The 19,000-nt window shown below is 43.4% G+C and overlaps 1 protein-coding gene across 6 annotated transcripts in view; it reads right to left on the bottom strand.

The window, feature by feature from the left end:
• Positions 1 to 1,463: 1,463 nt before the first annotated feature.
• The window catches only part of Tnrc6a (trinucleotide repeat containing adaptor 6A), an 83,098-nt gene continuing 65,561 nt past the window's right edge, over positions 1,464 to 19,000 (bottom strand). For 5 of the 6 annotated variants that reach the window (XM_038350091.1, XM_038350083.1, XM_038350108.1 and 2 more), the window contains 13 exons: positions 14,846 to 14,988; positions 13,937 to 14,074; positions 13,144 to 13,272; positions 12,676 to 12,753; positions 11,876 to 12,083; positions 9,866 to 9,997; positions 9,105 to 9,263; positions 8,495 to 8,635; positions 7,105 to 7,212; positions 5,751 to 5,972; positions 4,559 to 4,629; positions 3,916 to 4,055; positions 1,464 to 3,505 (listed from right to left, as the gene is read on the bottom strand). In XM_038350091.1, coding sequence (XP_038206019.1) covers positions 3,130 to 3,505; positions 3,916 to 4,055; positions 4,559 to 4,629; positions 5,751 to 5,972; positions 7,105 to 7,212; positions 8,495 to 8,635; positions 9,105 to 9,263; positions 9,866 to 9,997; positions 11,876 to 12,083; positions 12,676 to 12,753; positions 13,144 to 13,272; positions 13,937 to 14,074; positions 14,846 to 14,988 — 2,045 coding nt within the window. In that variant the 3' untranslated portion in view covers positions 1,464 to 3,129. Of the gene's footprint in view, positions 3,506 to 3,915; positions 4,056 to 4,558; positions 4,630 to 5,750; positions 5,973 to 7,104; positions 7,213 to 8,494; positions 8,636 to 9,104; positions 9,264 to 9,865; positions 9,998 to 11,875; positions 12,084 to 12,675; positions 12,754 to 13,143; positions 13,273 to 13,936; positions 14,075 to 14,234; positions 14,382 to 14,845; positions 14,989 to 19,000 lie in introns of all 6 variants that reach the window. The other variant, XM_038350125.1, reaches the window with a different exon arrangement.

Below are 19,000 nucleotides of genomic sequence, written 5' to 3'. Positions count from 1 at the left end.
TGAGCAAGAGCACGTGTGTATATAGTGCCTTAGATAACACAGCGACTCTCTCTCCCGCTGAACCTTCTAAATGCTACCCAGTCATGTCAGGGTCAGGGCCTCTCAGGTTTGTTTGGATTCTAGCTCTAAGAAACACCCTCGTAACATCCCAAACCTAGCAATGAGCAACTTTGATGAGGGTGGGCAGCTGAATGTCACCAGTCTTGCTCGCTCATCAGAGGCACAGCCCCATCTTCAGACCCCAGGCTTACAGGTACTCTGACCTGCCAAGGTCTCATCCTGATTGCTGCCTTCCAATGTCAACAAACACTATGACGTGTGACAGGGAAGGTTACAGGCGAGCTCAGTGGATGCTTGGGGGTCTGATCTGGTATCTGCACAACGATCAGCAATGAATTTTGGTTCAGCAGCAAACAGAGGTGGGAGGGGACTGCTTTGCTGGGGGCCAACAATCAGAGGGAAAATGGCCTTGTCTGAGGAAGGGCTGCCACGCTGGGATACAGCCCGCAGGGTGGCTCAGGGTAGGCGGAGCTGCGAGCACTGCTGGATGGATGGGAGCACATTCCAAGCTGACTCCCAAAGGCCACAAGGAGCTTGAGGTCTGTAGCCGGGTCTGTGGGAAGTGATGGCCAAGAATGAGGTACTGGTAACGGGGAGGGATTCAGAAAGACTCAAGAAGGACAAGAGAATAGAGAAGTTATTAAGAATGAGGTAAAAAAAAAAAATGAGGTAAATATCAAAACCACTGAACTTTTTTTTAAAACCAAACACTTTATTTCCACATAACAAGCGCAAAAAACTCCCAAACACTTTTAACAATACAATTAACGAAGTTATGAAGTCAGTTATATACTACTCAAAGCCCCAAAAGGTCACTCGGCTTAATGTTCTGAGCATTTCCACACATGGTTTTTCAAAGCTACCTTTGGTTTTGGAAAAACCAGCATGGAAGTCAATACACACCGAATGAATGCACTGAACATCTGCTTAGGCTACGGTGTCCGACAATAGCTTACAGCTGGCAAGCTGGAGCGTGATTTGAAGTCATACACTGGAATACAGACACAGTTCTGCCCTGGGCTCCTGCAGCCGGGAGCAAGGGGCACGGCGGAGGCATCCCCACTGTGTGAGAGGTATGAGAGGTTAACACTAGGATGCTGTCAAGTCACTAAGCTTCATGTTCCGAATGGTCCCGCTGAGGCTTGAGATGGGCACAGATGGTGGGGAAGGTGAAGCCACAGAAGAGCAACAAGATCCCAAAGATGCTCGGGGGAGGAGGGAGCAAGCTACAGCTTCCACTGTTCTCACATTATCTCAGGGTGATTGTGGAGAAGTTCAGGTAAAATGTTCAAATATTTGCTTAGATTTTTAATCTGCTGCTCTATGAGAAGAAGCCTCATGTGCAGCGACTTTGTAACTTTCATTATAAAAAGCCTACAAATAAATTCACAAAAAAGAGACAATTAATGTTGAGCAGCCAAAAAAGTCATGGTTTATTATCTGAAGATTTCATAATTCAACACAACCAAACTGTACATTTACAATCACATCCTATTTGTAAACAGTTAAAAGCCACTGACCTCTTTTGCATCTTAGGACACAAACAGTTAGAATCAAGGCAATGAAATGATGGCATATTCTGTACTGTTAAAAGTTTACCCTTGTTTAGTCTCTCTTCTTTGACTAAGCAAGCATTATAATACCATTTGTGGGCAAAAAAACAGGAGCTGGGGAGGAAAGAAATTTTAAAATGGTGTGTAACTCGTTAGTTTGCAACAACATTTAAAATTTTTTTTGTACAACAAACAACTCTGTAAGCCCAATGTCTTGGTTACAGTATGCATAGTTACTGATCTCGGCTTTAAGGTACAACAGTTAAACATGAACACGGTCACAAGAGAGCAGGGACATGAGAGCCACTGATGGGGTTACAAAAAGTCACCTAGCGATTATCAGCAAACCATCATCACTCACTAATAAAGGACAGCATCTGAAAGCAGACGGCAACTCCAGCTCGAAGCGGTTTTTTTTCTTTTTCTTTTTTTTTCTTTTTTTCTTTTTTTTTTTTTTGGCAGAGAAAATTCTTGAACAGAGCAATACGTAATATCAGTGCTAAAAGTCAGGGTTTTCTTTTTTCCTATAAGAAACTACAAGATTTTTTGACGGGGAACTGGTTTCCTGAGAACCATGCTCTTTGATTTAGGATAGGGATAGAAAACAGAAGAACATGGCCAAATGCTGCTCTTTTTCCCAGAGATAGAAAGCGTCTTTTAAATCACCCTCCTCTTTTTTTTTTTTTGTCTTTTAAATTTTTTTTAAATGATGGAAGAGTAAACATTTTTTTTTCTCAAAAAACAAACAAAAAATCTGTAAACAAGAAGGTTCACCGTGGGAACCTTCAAAACAACATGGAAAGCCTGTTCAAAGTGCAGGGCCCGTCCTGGGCAGCAGGCGGGCTGCAGGTCACAGCGGTGGCCACAGTTTCTCAAACTGTAGAGCGAAAATTCTTTAGTTTTACGACATGAAAAAACTGGTGCAACACTTTAAGAGTCCTACGTCAGTATCTTAACTTGATCTTCTAAACTCCACGATACCACAATAAGGTAGGCAACATGAGGCATAGTAGAGAGCGCTCGCCTTTAAGAACATCCTTGAGTAAACATTTACACTGGAACAGCTGCCCCCCCCCACACATTGCCGATTAGACGGAGAGAACATCACTCAGTGCAAAGGTAAAAGCTCATACATCAGCCCAAAAATGCTTGCAAAAAAAAAAAAAAAAAAAAAACCCAAACAAAACAAATAAAAATAAAAGGTGGGGGTGGGGGTGGATATGAAGGAAAGAAGGAATCTGAAGGCTAAACATGATGAATCCACAAGTGAGCTCAATTCCACACGGTTAGCTGTATGGCGCTATTTGGGAGTGTAAATAGATAGATACCCTTTCACATTATAATATTGGCCTGCATGATTCAAGTATTCAAACTGATATGTTCTGGGGAAAACAAAGTGGAAAATGTGCAGAAAATAGCTGTTCCCACAGGTGGCCCTGGCTGCAGGCGGCAAGCCCAACTTAGTGCTCCTTTCCTTCTCTTCTTGAGGTCACAGTTTGCGTCTACACCTATGCGGTTACATGGACTCTCCACCCCCACCCAGGTGGTCAACAGAAAGAAAAGCATTAATGGGGGATGGGCTGCTAATTCCCCGGGGGTCGCTGCTGCTTGGGGGACCCCACAGGCTTGTGGAATAATGTGGGGTCCCCCAGAGGGAAGTGCCGTGAAGGTCTCCACAGTTAGTTCCCGACAGCCCAGCACCATTCCAGTGATTGAGATCGGTCCGGCTGGAGAATGAGTGGGAACAGTCGAGGGAGCCCAGCCGGCTCTGGCTGGACCCGAGAGACTGCCAGCCAGGAGAAGGGGTCAGAGACTGACTTTGTGCAAAGAAGCGACTGATCTCCTCTTCACTGGCAAACTCAGCGAGAATAGTAGTGTTCCCCAGCACACACCTAGAGGAGAGGGCACAAGATGAGAAGACCTTCTGACTGCATGGCTTCACAAGCTTAATTAGCAGTGGGACTTGCTCTGAGGGAAAAAAATCAAGAAGGAGCAGAAGGAGCCTGGTCTGCCCCACACCCACAGTGTGTATCCCACAAAGAATCATGGGGTGTCTAGATCCCATGATTTGTCTCCTGCAGGCAACACAAACAATTCTCCACTTCCTTGAGATTTTATTTTCATTTTTTTTTATCTAGGGTCTTGTTGTATTTCCTGCATTGGCCCCCAACTCCTGGGTTCAAGTGATCCCTCCACCTCAGTCTCTCCAGGGCCACGCTGACCAGGTCTGTACAGGGATCCTGGGCTGGGTTTCTACTCACAGTTCCCCCAGACCTCCCTAATAGGAGACTCGGCAACTTACATGTGCAGAGACTTTTGTGCCTTCACTACCTCTTCTTTTGAACTGTAACGGACCAGAGCATTTCCATGTTGGAGGTTCAGATGGAATGTAATCAGTGGACCATGCTGCATGCACAGGGTGCGCAGAGTTGAGCCATCAATCTAGACAGAGCAGGCTGAGGTTAGGAGCTTCATTGAAAGAGCCTTCGGGAGGTGCCCCAGTCCTTCTAATGCCAGGTTCAGCATCCCTTTCTTATGTCCACTGGGCCTAGAGCTATGTGACAAGCCACCATGCTCCTGCTCCAGAACAGGACCTGAGGGCCCTATAGGGAAGTGGGTGGGCGGGTAGCCCAGGGGCTAAAAATATGCTCAGATATAGAAGGGCAAGCCAAGGTTTTTGGAGGTGCAGCACAATCCCACAAACACGCCTGCAAAGCCCAGGCCACCAGGCCAGCACTACTCAGTCAGCACTGGGTGAGATAGAGGCACCTGCATTTTTGTGGCTCGTCTAAGCATAATAGCATGAAAATCTGTGGATAAGACCCAAGGCAACTGAGTATCATGCTCGGCCCAGCCTGATGACCACCGACAGGCCCTGTCCTGGAACAGCAGAGTGTTCCCATGCTCCCTCGCCCACTGTGTATATCAGATGGCTACCTCCTTACCTGAGGTGTGAGGTTTTTCAAAACAAGCCAATTCGTTATTCTCCCTGAGCTGCTCTCACCCCAGCTGGAACCTAACAAAGAGAAAGGATAGTCAGCACTCTATCACTGTGACTATTTAGGACAGACACAGCCCAAGCAAATGACAGTTAGTTCCAGTCATCAGGGCTCCCATCTCATTTGCCTACCCCTAGTGTAACTAACAGGCATGGGATGCACTCTAGTCTGGATCAGGCACTGATCACTACTGTAGGTGGCTCCCTCTGTGAGGCAGATAAGCCACAATGCTTTTCTACCTCTCTGACATAGTTTCTACCAAAAGTTGCTCTAGAGGCAGGCCTCAGGGAAGTGTCCCTGCATGTACCCTAAGATGGGAAGCTTTAGGGGGACTGAACTGTTCAGTCTTCCTTTGATTTTGTCTGGGTTACCATGTGGGTACCCCATCTAGCCTTCCTACTGGCCCCATGGCAATCACTTTCATTCTAGCAGAAGAACTTTTCAACACAATCAAGAACCACCCATGACTACCTACAGGTATTACACAATCATGCCATTGTAGTTCTCCTGGGATATGACCTATGTGTGCTTGAGTTTAAAGATCAATAGCACCCCCTTCCACTCTAAAATGTCTGCTTAAACAGCAAACTTCATGGTTATTCTTGGGATAGGCCAAGCTACTACCCAAACAAGCCCATTCTCCAAGGCTCAGTTGGGCTGTCCTCCATACAGCCTCTGCAATTCATGTTCTATATAGCAGCCTTGTTCTGCAAGCCTGCCATGAGTAGGAAACCAACAGACGCTTAAGTTGCCTTCCCAAAGAACTTGTGAAAAAAGGCTACTTCCTCACTCACATTACCATCGACCATTACATTACCATTGACATTGGGAAAGCGTTCTTATTTATTTAGACAGGGTCTCATGAACAAATGATACCAACTTCCTCGTACTTAATGTTCCTGCCCTCACTCCCCTTGTGCTATGATTTCAGGCATGTATCATCATACAAGTTTGGGTAAACATTCTGAAGGAAACTAGTCAAGACTCCTCAAGAAAATTGCAAAAGTTGTCAATGAACTACGAAGCCCATTCAAGCTCATCCCACCTTCCCAGGGTGCGGCCTCCCAGCTGACAGGGCTGGCACTGCCATCAGTCAGCAAACAGCTTGTCATCAACCACCATAGCAGCCGTGTCCTACCTGGGGTATATCTGGCATCAGAATTTCCCCATCCTCCACCTACACGAAGGGGGGAATTATCCCACGTAGACAAGGGTGGCTTCTGACCAGTCAGCCCCGGAGGTGGGCGGGACGGAGCAGTGATGTTTTTAGGTGGCAAAGGGACTTTCCACAGCTCATGAGCCAGAGAGGTGTTTGTAACTGAACCAGGAGACCACGTCAATTTGGAATCACTATTTCTGGCTATTCAAAGGAGAAAGGAGGAAAAAAAATTTAAAAAAATTGAAGATGGGATAATGGTAGGAAAAGAGAAAATTTATACAATAATATCCACTGTCCCATGAAAAGTGTGTCAAACAAACAGAAACTATCAAAAAACTCTAAACACAACTAAAGGCCTAAAGGAGAAAAACAGCTCCAAAACAGCTCCTTCCTCAGGACCTTTATCTGCTACTGTCTCAAGACTATGCAAGCATAGAGCTGCTCTCTGAGATCACAAGAGACTACTGAGAGTTCACATCTGTGGCCTCCCAGGCCAACCGGGCTACTCGGTAGAAGCAAGGTCAGCAGATACATTTTTAGCTCATCATCTACTCATGGGAGAAGAGCTACAGCAGTTCCCCGATTCAGGAAAGTGGTGTGGGAAATGCTCACTGGCTGCAAGGCTCTTTTCAATGTCCTCAGAACAGCAAATGATCTGTCCAGCTAGGATGCAAATGTAGACCCTTTCAACCAGGATGCGACCTATTCTTGCCCCACTCTTGCTGGCCCAGAGCAGAGCGAAAGCAGTGGGTGCACAGTGATGGAGCTGAGAGATAACGGTGCCATAAACAACACTGAAAGACTGGGGAGAGGAGGGAGGGGAAACCCTTCAACAACTGTTGAGCATTCAGACCTGAGTTATTACAAAATGCATGGCCACTGGGTCATGGCTCCTCCAAGTGTGACTGAAGGAAGTCTGGCCATAGCACAGTTTACCAGAGCAACAGCAGATCCATAGTGAAAACCCAGGACCACAGCCACCTAGCTCCCTGCAGAGGCCTAGTTCTCCAGGGCACACTCATTCTGGCAGTGCCTACAAATTCCTGTTTCCTGCATTTTGTACAACTATCAGTCTGCGAAGGATTGAAAATTAAATAAATGAATGCAGATGGCGTTCAGTGTGCTCTGGATTAAACTACTTTATCACAGGGCTGAGGAGGCTTAGATGACAGAGCTGTGTGGTAGAGGTGAACTGTTTTACACGACCGCTGAACTGCAAATTTAAAAGGGGAGAAGCGATGCTTGCCACACTTCCCTAGGATCACAAACATTCCCCAACTACCCAAGAAGACAAGAGGAAAGTAACCATTAGGCTGTTCCTGAGAGGGCCCACCTGAAGTGCTTTGTGCTGTACTGCTGAGGGGAACATTGTAGTTGGAGGCACGAATGGATGACCAGGCACTAGTTGAAGGCAGCGTGGTGTTCAAGGATGAGGATGACCCTGCAGAAGAGAGTCCAATTAGCTCCCAGAGCAGGGCATAGTGTTTGAGAAGTTGCAGGATCACAGCATGCCTCAAGATAGAAGCCAACAAGACTAAAGATTAAAGATGGGAACCAAGACAGCAGCTTCCTTCCTGATTGTTTCTGCCCTGGCTCAAAATAGGCATTTCCTTCTTGCTCCCCAAGAATAGAGCAACGACTAGTAGACCCAGGCTCTCCTTCAAGCACTGGGCACTGAAGAGGCTGTTCTTGCTGCTCCTAGCCTGAGACTCTGAATGACAACTTTCTACTGACAAGTCAGGCCACCAAAGTACCCTGTCACACACTACCCAAGAGCCAGGGCTTCTGCCTTCTCCGTATCTGGGCTCTGTAGTCTCCCCTGCTCGACACAGCCCTTCCTCTAGTTGAGCTCTAGACTCCACTGTCACCTGGCCACTAAGACAGTCCCCACTGCCTCCACTGTAGAGTCTATGCTACACATCTTTACATACATGGGCCCTTCAGCTCCAAATGTTTAGTGGTGGTTCTTCCTTTAATATCAAATTTCATCTTTCCTTTCAACTTTCAGAACATTCTACTCTCAAAGAAGCAGTTTCTATAAGCAAACAATTCTTCTCTAACTCCTTTTAGCCTGGCCTTGTGCTTCACTATCTTCTGCTGAATTAGCTCTAACTCTAACACAGCTGTTTGGTAGATTCTGCCATTTCAGGATGACAGGATTCTTCAATTAGCACTATGATGTGGTAAACACTTGCTATCTTAATAAGTACATATTAGTATAAACAGCTGACACTTTTGAATTTCCTTTGTAAATTATATTACAAGTTTTCAATTATTTTAGTGTTTCACTAACTCGTTTCATTAATTTTTCTTCTAGTGCAAAATAACAGACAAAATATTCACATATGCTTAAGGTGAAAAACAGCCCCATGATAGTTACAGGGTAATTTCACCTGACAGCCCTTTAGAAAATACATGAGTTTCACTGTTTGAAGCCTTGAGAACCCAGGCTGTTTCTCCCGAGGAAAGCATGTCAACACTGTTGAGTATAAGCGAACTGTCCATCTGGCAGTTGCTGACAGCATTATCAGAAAGTAAATGTTTGCACGTCCTCGGTGTTCACTTACTCAAGCCACAAATCCTCAGCATCTTAAAAGTGGCCACAGTTAATTATTTTTCTATGTCCCAGTTCCCGTGGATGTGAGGAATGAGGGAATATGCTCCCACCAGCCACCTCGAGACGTTCTTATCCCATGCTGTTGCACAACTCAGGCCCTACGTACCACTGTTCCTGTCCCTGAGGTGATCAACTTCCCGCACAGTATTAATCGAAAGACTGTTTATGACACTGCCAGGAGTGACGTAAGGGTCAGTTTCAGGGTCAATGTTTGGATAACCTTTCCATGGTTCACCAGGGCGAAATTCTGCAAACGGAAATTCAAATTTAGTGCATGGCTTTAAAATACAAACTAAATATCCAATCATTCCTAAGACCCATGTAACAATGACTTCTAAAAGGTAAAAGGCTAGGCTGGTAACAGGATTATATATACCCCTCTATAAACTTGCTTATTTATACAAATGAAATAATTTCTCTAAATTTCTATCTTTATAGCATTGCAGAAATTCAGGCAGGCCAGAGATGCACTTCCAGTGAGCCTCACTGTCAAGCGAATCCTCTGACATAGCCAGAGAGCAACCACTGACTAGGGTATTTTCTGAGACTTACACACAGGTAAGTGAACCATGCCATGATCACTACTTGGAGCAGAGGAACCGAAGCATGCAGACAATGTTTGCCTTTTCACTGCGTCAGGGCTGCACTTCTGATCATAAAACCAGATTAAACCACTGGTGAAAGCAGACATCACAGGGGCACTTTGAGCATCTTACCTGGTGGCCAGTTAACACTGCTAGAGCCGTTAGGCGATTTGGCACGTGGCCAGCCATCTCCTATTGAACCTGGAGGACTGGCTGGTGAAGTACTGCTATTCATAAAGTCATAGGGAACAAATGGAGATTCTTCCAGCCTAAAACCACTTGAAATAGCACCTACAAAGAAAACCATGACGACGAAATGTAAGCAAGATACACCGGCATAGTCACTTCTTAGTTTTGCAAATGGAGTAAAGCTTCTCATTAGGGATGTAAGCGCCAAACTGCCCAGTTTATTATGTAAAGATGCAAGAAAAAAAAAGCACTCAGTGTTCTGTGACAGACAGCACACCACACCACATGAAGAGTGCATGGAAAACCATAGTGGCTCCAGGATATTTCCTGTTCTTTCCTCTCTCTGTGCCCCTCTGCTTAGACTTCATTCTGATGAAGACAAAATCCTTCTCCCAAGTGCTAGGTCTCTATCTCTACTAACTTTGTGCTGGAATATATAAACACAAAAGAGATGAAGGCCAAAATTTCGTGTTACCTGGGTTTATTATTTATTTAGTTTATTTTATATGTATCTGTTACTCTGTGTGTAGCGTGTATGTGAAGTTCAGTGGACAAGTGGGTGGAGTTGGCTCTCTTCCTATCATGTGGTTCTAGATCTGAACTCGGGTTGTACAACCTGGCAAACACACTCACCTACTAAGCAATCTTACTTCCATACCCACCCCACATTTTTTCCCCAAGAAGTCGAAGACTATAATTGATACCATGTTTGCTGGAGTTTTGATCCAAAGATGTGTTCACAGAAATGCTGTCCACTGTAGTCCACTTCCTTAGTCTTGACTGTGGTTCTTTAATACTGTTCATATCCATATTTACATTCAAGTTTGAGTTCAAGCCTTTAAAATAAAATTTAAAAATTATAAAACAGGACATTTTACTTCCACAAATTTCTACTTTCTAAAAATTATATACAGGAACTGTTTTCAATGCTGCCTAATGTCTTTCAGCAAACACATATGGAGTCAAATCACAGGCGTGAGGCTCAGTAGGTCCTCTAAAGCTCCACAGTACTGTGCTTTCAAATCACAAGAGCTGTACATGTGTAAAACTATTCTTCCATACAAGCTTTATCATTTAAGAACTTCACAGGAGAAAAAAGTTTTAAGGGGACTATATAAAGTTTGTAATTGTACCCCAAGTTTAACTATTTTCCCAGACTGTCATGTATAATGTATGATCACTCTCAATTGTCAGTTCTTGATTTCAAGTTCATTACTTTACAGATGGCTGACTAGCCAAAAGACGCTATTTATCCTAACTCCAATGGCACCTGAGAGAAAGACTCCCATATCTGTAGGCACACTTTATTTGAGTCTTTGCTGATAGAGCATGATCTCCTCAGATAAGCTCTTGGTCTAAGGACAGATAATTCTGCTTTATAAACTATAGTCAGAAAACTGATAGAAAGCCAGCGTTTTTGAAAGTGTGATCTAGGACTACGAACACTAGAATCACTTCAAATGTTTGTCACGAAACAAAGTCTAAACACTGTCCCAAGTAGTTCTTATTTTCAAGTTTGAAATTCAGTAATACAGTATTAGGTCTGTAGTATAAATTCTTTTAAATCATTCCCAGTTCCATTTTTTTTTGTGGAAAACAAACTTTTGCTCTTAGACCTGTTAATTAGACCAAGAGTTTGCAAATACTCTGCATAAAGTTTCAAAAGTTTGGAGAATATATAGGCTACATAGCCTTCCCTATGTTACTATGCAAAAGCAGCCACAGACATTATGTTAAAGAAATAACATAGTTCTGCTCCAGTAAAACTTTGTGAAACTGGACAGTGAGCCAAATTTTGTTCACAGGCTATAGTGTAGTATCTATGTAGGTGAAGCAGAAGGGAAAAGCCACCTGGAGACGAAACATTGCAACTTGCTCTCCACAGTTTCGTATTTGTCAAGTAGAACCACTTCCCTTCATCTTTAGCACCTTCTAAAGTATTTAGCACAGTGGTAACTGACATAGGGACTGTTTCTGTTAACAATCCCAAGGACTCTTGCCCTAGCACAGAGTCTGTTACATAACATCAGAAGACCCAAATTAGAAACCTCCCAGTCAGAGAGAAATACCAGCAGGAACAACATAGACTCCAGCTGCTGTGTACAGCCCAGAATATGTAATGAGAATTAAGGTCTTCAAAAGAGCTGGGGTAACAACAACATGGCTCACTTACATGAAACTATTGTTTAGGCAGGAGAGGGATTAGAAAAAAAATTAATGAGCTATGCTTAACCAAGAATTCAAACATAGGAACCCGGGGAAGAGAAAACATGCAAGCCTTGAATTTCCTCAGTGAATAAAAGACTGGTGATCTAGGAGAAAACAAGAGCCAAGTCTTCCTCATACCTATTTTCTTAATGCAATACAAACCTAATGGGCTTATTCCCAGTATCTTCCATAAGCAGCACCTGCTTATCATTTCTCTTCCTAGTAACACTGTCGTCAGACTTTCTGTCCCTGCATATCCCAGTCTGAATCTGAAAACAAGTGTGTCCTCTAGTCTATCCTTTTCTCATTAGGAGAACAACTTTCTGAAATACTGTGGTTTTTGTGAACACATAGACTCCATCCCCGAAACATGAAGATGAGCTTAATCTAGGAGAACATACAAGTTACTCCCCAATAAGTAGCATCTCTAAGGCCAGCGCTGTGCTGAAGAATAGCGCTGCAAAGGCAGTGGAGGTAACCTGGGTAGTGGCCAAAAAGGAACTCACCTATAGGAAAGTTGCTGAAAGCATTTACTGGCGATGGCCCTTTCTGCAGCTCAGGTGTAGTGTGGGGCATGACATTGTCAAGGAAGGACTTCATGGCTGGCTGATGGAGCGGCTGCTGAGAAGGCGGAGTCTGCTGCTTCACCAGCAGGCTTGGATCAAGTTGACGAGACTGTTGCATCATCTGCTGCTGTACACTAAGAGGTCGACCCTTCAAACAGCAAAATAGGCAGGAAAATTGTGAGCGCGAATCTTCACAGGTACACACTTTATTTCTGAACTCACCTCCTTCTAGGAGGAAGGACACCTGATGGAGGAGGGTCTTCTATCTATCTGTTGATTTCATTAGTTAATTAATAAAGAAACTGCTTGGCCTGATAGGTCAGAACATAGGTGGATGGAGTAGACAGAACAGAATGCTGGGAAGAAGGCAGTGAGGCAGTCGCCATGATTCTTCGACCCGAGACGGATGTAGGCTAGAATCTTTCCCGGAAAGCCACCACCTCGTGGTGCTACACACATTAATAGAAATGGGTTAATCAAGATGTGAGAGGTAGCCAATAAGAGGCTAGAACTAATGGACCAGGCAGTGTTTAAAAGAATACAATTTGTGTGTTGTTATTTCGGGTGTAAAGCTAGCCGTGCGGAAGCCAGGCGGGAATGCAGCCCGCTGCTCATCACTACAGACACCAATCAAAGTTCTATAGTTACCATAACTTCTGGACAAACAGCAGACTAAAAATGCACACGTCATTAAATTTTAATAAAATTCTTTCATTAACCAGTGGAGAGGGCTTTTCTACCTGCTGGTCTTGCTGCTGTCGGTTAGCAGAAGGCACGCTTCTCTGATTCTGCACCCTCTGCTGCTGCGCTAACAATCGCTGAAAGAAGATGGAAAGGGTTCTCACTGTTTTGCTGTTACAGATAGAATGCTTAAGGATGACTACAGTCAGTGAACCTACAGGACGATACTACACACCCACATCCTGCCTTGTGTAGTCAAAACCTCTTCTTTGGAATATTAATCTAGTTTCCAGAAATTCTGCAAAAACCCTGTCTTTAGTTCAATCTATCTTTTGCAGCGCTATGGATAGAACCAAGGGCTTTGCAGGATCTCCCTTGAATAATATCTTGAACTTCCACGCAGGCTCACTCTTCGTCTTTTCTGACAGGCTGTCAGCTCTATGCAGGCTATGAACGCAATGCCTCTGTTTACTGCAGTGCCTGCTGTAGAACTCCCACTGCATACCAAGCAGATAATAAATACTTACCTGTAACTGGGAGATCTGAGAAAGCTGGTTTAGTTGGGATAGCTGGTTCAGCATGGCTACCTGTTGAGGGCCAAATAGCGGGTTCAGGCCACCGTTGTTTGGTGCATACTTCAGCAATGAAACTGGAACCTTGAGACCACAATGGTTAAGTTAGTAATGTTGCTGCAATATCTCAGACTAGCTAAGCATACTGTGTAATTTAATTATCAATTAGGCAGTTAAAAGTAGTGAGCTGCTTTATGAGATGTGACAGTCACTCAAAGTGTACTTTTCTTAACTAAGAAACAATTTCCTATACACTCTTTAGAGTAGGTCAAAATGACGAATATAAATCCTAACCATCCTATTTGACTTTGCTGTTGCCCTCCTGAAGAGGTTTTACAGGAAAAAAAAGAAAAAGAAAAAAAGAAAATAGGGTCCATTTTAGATTTAAATAACCATTCTTTAATCCTTCTCTCACACTTTTGCAACAGCCGCCAAATGGTATTTGCAGTACCCAAGTCAGTAATTATTTTGATGTCCACTGGTCATCTCAAACATAAATTTTAATTCATTTGTATAAATGTTTTGTGTACATGTATTCAGTGAATCATATGCATGCCTGATGCCCAAAGAGGCCAGAAGTCGACATCAGATTCCCCAGGAATAGTGTTACAGACAGCTGGGAGCTGCCATGTGGGTAGGAATCAAACTGGGTCCTCTAGAAGAGCAGCCATCACTTCAGCCTCCAAACACAAACTTATTCAAGGTTCTTCCCCAGGAAAGAGGAGAAGAGGAATAGGAGATTGTTTACCTGAGGGGAGAGTAATGGAGGAGGCACTTGAGCACGGAGATTAGGCTGAGATGAACTGAGAGGTTGTGCTGGAGGCTGCTGCATGCCCCGGGGTTGTGCTGCTGTGTTTCCAACACCAAACATACTGGGATTGCCATTCTAGAAAACAACCAACAGAAAAACAAAGTGATTCTTTAGGGAAAGACACTCACTACTATATGATACTACAGTTTCAACACAGCAACTACATATACAAGAGAGACATTACTACTAAGACAGATCATTCAAGAGAAAGCCTACAATGCACATCTGGACTTACCTGTCTAACAGAATTCAAGTTTTGCGTACCCAGCCCTGCTATGGAGCCAAGGGCCTGGTTAGGTAGTGCACTATTTGAAGGGGGAAGCTTCATGCTTTGACTGGACATAAACTGCATGTTTTGGGATTCATCTGCTACAATGCCATCCTGATTGGACAGACAGAAAGATGTGTAACACCAGCCAAGCAAACAAGTAGAAGGGAGAAATCATTGCAGGAACAGAGGAGAAGTCACATGACATTCCAGCACCAACAGGAAACAGGCAGAAAACAGAAGAGATCAAATTAGTGTTAATTCTAGAGCACATAAAAAGAGCCAAACACATATTTCATGGGATTAAGAAGAAAATATACATATAACCTCTATGCTAAACTGATATATATATGAAACAATAAACCAAAAACCCATTAATAGGAAAGGCATTTGATTATATTTATTTTATATTACACATATTTTTTTCCTAAAATATTATGCTATTAAAGGTATGGCTGATTAGTCTCAGAAATTTTAAAAAAGAAAGAAGGAAAGAGGGAAAAAAGGAAAGAAATAAAGAAGGAAGGAAGGAAGGAAGGAAGGAAGGAAGGAAGGAAGGAAGGAAGGAAAATTTGTACCTTATCAAAATAAGGATTGCGCTCCATGGAAGACTCTTTGGAAATCTGAGGCCGAGAGCCAGGACCTTTCCCGACCGTTCGATTGTAATCACCAATATTTAGGCTATGTTTATCTAGCTCCATTCGCTTGTCTTGTAACAGTCCTAATAAATGCAATAAACTATTATCAGCAGGAAGAGAATCAATTTGTTTCATTTAGAAAAATTTACGTAGAAAGCAAAACGCTCAATTTCCAAAATGAAACAATTTCTGCTTCAATGAACACTTGTTAAAACTACATTTCTAATCCAGGCGGTGGTGGCAAACGCCTTTAATCCCAGCACTCGGGAGGCAGAGGCAGGCGGATCTCTGTGAGTTCGAGGCCAGTCTGGTCTACAAGAGCTAGTTCCAGGACTGGCTCTAAAACTACAGCAAAACCCTGTCTCAAAAAAACAAAACAAAACAAAACAAAAAAACCCAAACTACATTTCTATTGCATAAATTCTGTATGTTACACATAACATATTTCAAACACAGAGTACTATCTTATGAACCAATTAACCTGAAAAGGGACTGGTAAGCAGAAAGCAGTTAACAATCTCATTTTACAGACTTCTTAAGCAACCTAAGAAATCTTACATCATCTCTTATCCACTTAGTATTTTATGTATATGTGTGTGGTCTTTCTTTGGCCTCACCAGTTAGGATAAACTGGCTAGCTAGGCAGCTCCAGGAATCCTCCTGTGCCTACCTCTCCCGTTGTGGGAATACAGGTGCATGCCAGTATGCCTGGTATCTTTTGTGGGTTCTGAGGAATGAACACCAAGTCCTCATGTTTGTGAAGCAAAAACTACCAAATGAGCATTTTCCCACCCTGAATCTGCTTGCTTTTATAAAAAAAAAAAAATAATAATTTCCATTAGCAAGTAACAAGTTAAGAACAAAACCCCTCCCACTTTGATAAACCACCATCTAGTAAATGCTTACTATGTGTCAAATGGGACTTAAATGTTTCAGTCTCACTAATTAAATGTTTGTAACTTGATATATTGTCCCTAGTAAGCAGCTGGGGAAGCCAGAGACCAGAAAGGGCAATGTCTTCACTTCTATAAGATATCAGATATTGTTTGATTAGGCATGGTGGTGCACACCTTTAATTCCAGCATTCTAGAGACAGAAACAGGTGGACAGATCTCTGAGTTCAAGGCCAGTCTGATCTACAGAGTGAATTTCAGTACAGCCAGAGCTGTAGTAGTGAGACTCTCTCAAAACAAAAAACAAACGATATTCTCTGCCTATTACCCTTCTCGTTCTGATTGCTCTGCCCTAAGACCGACTAACCTTACCTTTGCTGGACACTGCCAACCTCTAATTTACCTACCTAAGTCAGCAAACCCCGGAGAACGCAACAGTGGTTTATCCTAATCATTCCACTGACAAGGCTGGCATTTCTTTTCCTCTCCACAAGTACGCCCATCACCTCTTTTACCTTGGATATACACATGGGTTTACTCAGTACTCACTGTGGAGAGCACTTGAACGTGTCTCTAACATTCACTCACTACTGGGGTTTCAATGTCACTGTCCCCATTCAAGTGACCCTCCAAATAAAATAAAATAAAATAAAATAAAATAAAATCCTGTATTCTCAATGCTAACTTAGCAGATCTACCTCTATCTCTTCACAAAGATTTTGTCTTAGTTCTACACAGGTTCCTCAATCCTAGAATCTCACCCAGTGATTCTCTGCAAATGTTGAGATGTCTATCAGCATCAAAACACCCTTATTCCAAGCAAGTAAAAAAGTTTTTAAAAGGAATAATTTCTTTAAACAGAACACCTTTTAAAATGCCATTAATTTCTTAAGATACACTAAGTATCTTAATAGTCTACCTTTTGGTACCTGAAAAACCATCCCGATCATCAATAATCCCAAGTAATACCCCCTCTTCAATTCTCCCCCACAAATGAGAGACACCAGTACCCACTCTCACTCAAGGCAGACACCCATAAAACCCGTTACGGAACTGTTAGTAATGGCCAGCTGCTGCTATGTCCTTTCATTCCAAATTCACTTTGTTTGACTGCTCTATAAAAACACATCTAGATCTATTTAGCCCTTTTCTTTTGCCAGTCAGCACTGGGGCTTTGCCAGACGATGCTTCTAGGTCAGTGAGGAGTGAAAAGCATGACCAGTCCAGAGCACTGCTAGCTTCTTCATGCCTCATTGGTTGGCAAACTCTGTGGTCAACTCCTCACATACCTCTAAACAGCACTGAAACAGTATTTATGTTATCTGTAGTATTAACCAGCAAGTTCCACAACTACATCATAATTTTTCTGCCTTTCAACAAGCCATGGTGGTGGCAGATTTGCCTTCATGGGGATAGACACAGCTTCTGCATATGAGCTGTTCTTGTCTTCAAAGCTTCTGCTATCCAGTCTCAGAGAATGCCTTCTTCACTGTCTTGGGACCTCACAGTACTGTGTCAGGCAATCAGTTCCTTCACAGCAAAATAAGTGTGGTGCAGGCTCAGGATGTGGAATTACCTGTTATTACCACACAGGGCATCACCTGAAAGTTGTTAGCCAACTGGGTAGAAAAGCTTATTGAAGATTTCAGTGATAATGCCAGTTGGGAGGCAACATCCTCCGAGTATAAATTCTGTTCTCCAGGACATGGTCTGTGGGGCTCAATACGCCAGAAACCACAGGTCTGAGGTAGTGGGTCTTTCAGTGATACCCACACCACTTCCAGAACTCCTGCTTCTGCTCTTTAGATCTTGGTCCTGGAAAAGCTTCCAAAAAGACAAATCTGGTTCCAATGAAATGTACAAGAAAGCCATGCACCTGGAGAGTCTGTACCCCAAATGATGAAAGCAAGCAGGCAGGTCCAGGAACAGTCTATGGGCTGGAGCCAACAGCTTTGAATATGGAGTGGACAATAGTGTTCTGACACTGATGACGGCACTCGAGATATTCTGGTACCAAGGGAGTCTATGAATTGCTTCTTAGTACTTCTCTGCTTACTAAAGGAGCATGAAAACTTACAACAGTAAAAACAGGCAGTACTTTTGAGGATGGAAATCACTGGGATATAGGTTTGAATGAGCCCACTAGTTAACCCAGTTAACAATGGGTAAGGAAGGGGTAAGAAATGTAAGGAACCACCAATGTAAAGGATGAGCTATGTGCAACTACATAAAAATGAGGAACAGGCTTAGCAGCCCTACCTTGAAAATCAGAAACTTTCCATGTGTATGTTGCTCAAAGTATAGGTTTTGGGTTACAGATGTTCAGCTGGTGGTCTGTACAAATATTCTCAAGTCCAAAATTTCAACACTTGAAATGCTTCTCGTCCCACTTGAAACCACCTGCAGTATGTCTCATGTTTCAATTAGTTGTGAAATGTGTGAACATTTGTATGGGCTAATCATTTCCTTTCTCTTTCCCATTATGCTTTATTCAAAAGTTACTGAAAGTTAACTCTAATGTAGTATTTAGGCAAGAAACTGGCTTGACGGTCATATCCTCAGTGGCACAATGGCTCTTGGGGACTGCACACCCTGTCTTTCACACAAGAAAGCAAGCTGTTGGACGATGAGTATGGGATGCCAATGGAGTCATTTCAACACTATGCTCAAGTTCAAGCGCACACAGCAGAACGCCTATGGAAGGTGAGGTGTCAAAGGGTTGGGGTGACTGCCTCTCAGTCCCCACCTCCTATAATCAGTATTTTGGGTTGGTTCTCTCTATAAGGGGAAAATGCACTATTGCCCTTTATATGATTGTTCTCTTTGCTGGCTGGCAGCAAAGCAAGTGAAGAGTGCAGGAAAAACCCTAAAAGAAAGGGCTGGCCCCCAATTCTAGTATGCTTTCATTTTCTGCAGCCCAGGCCCCCAGGGCTCACCTCAGCAGAAGCTGGCAGCTGCCACCTGGCTCTGCACAGCAGTGCAGTGCTTCTAGCATAACATTTTCCTGAGAGCGGTCCTTCCCTTCCTCTGAGGGAGGATCATGCAATCACACTGGGGTGGTACCACAACAACACAACTGGCTGGCACAAAGCCAAGAGCTCTATACAAGGTATGGGTGCTCTTCTGGGCACCGTCTCAGTCTCTGCCTTTTACAGGCAAATCCATTGCTACTCTAACTCCTTGTCAGTTGATAATTTGTAAT

This window comes from Arvicola amphibius, chromosome 1 (assembly GCF_903992535.2).
Source record: "Arvicola amphibius chromosome 1, mArvAmp1.2, whole genome shotgun sequence".
NCBI lineage: Eukaryota > Metazoa > Chordata > Mammalia > Rodentia > Cricetidae > Arvicola > Arvicola amphibius.
The sequence above is the reverse complement of the archived record's forward strand: the minus strand, read 5'-3'. Positions and strand labels throughout refer to the sequence as shown.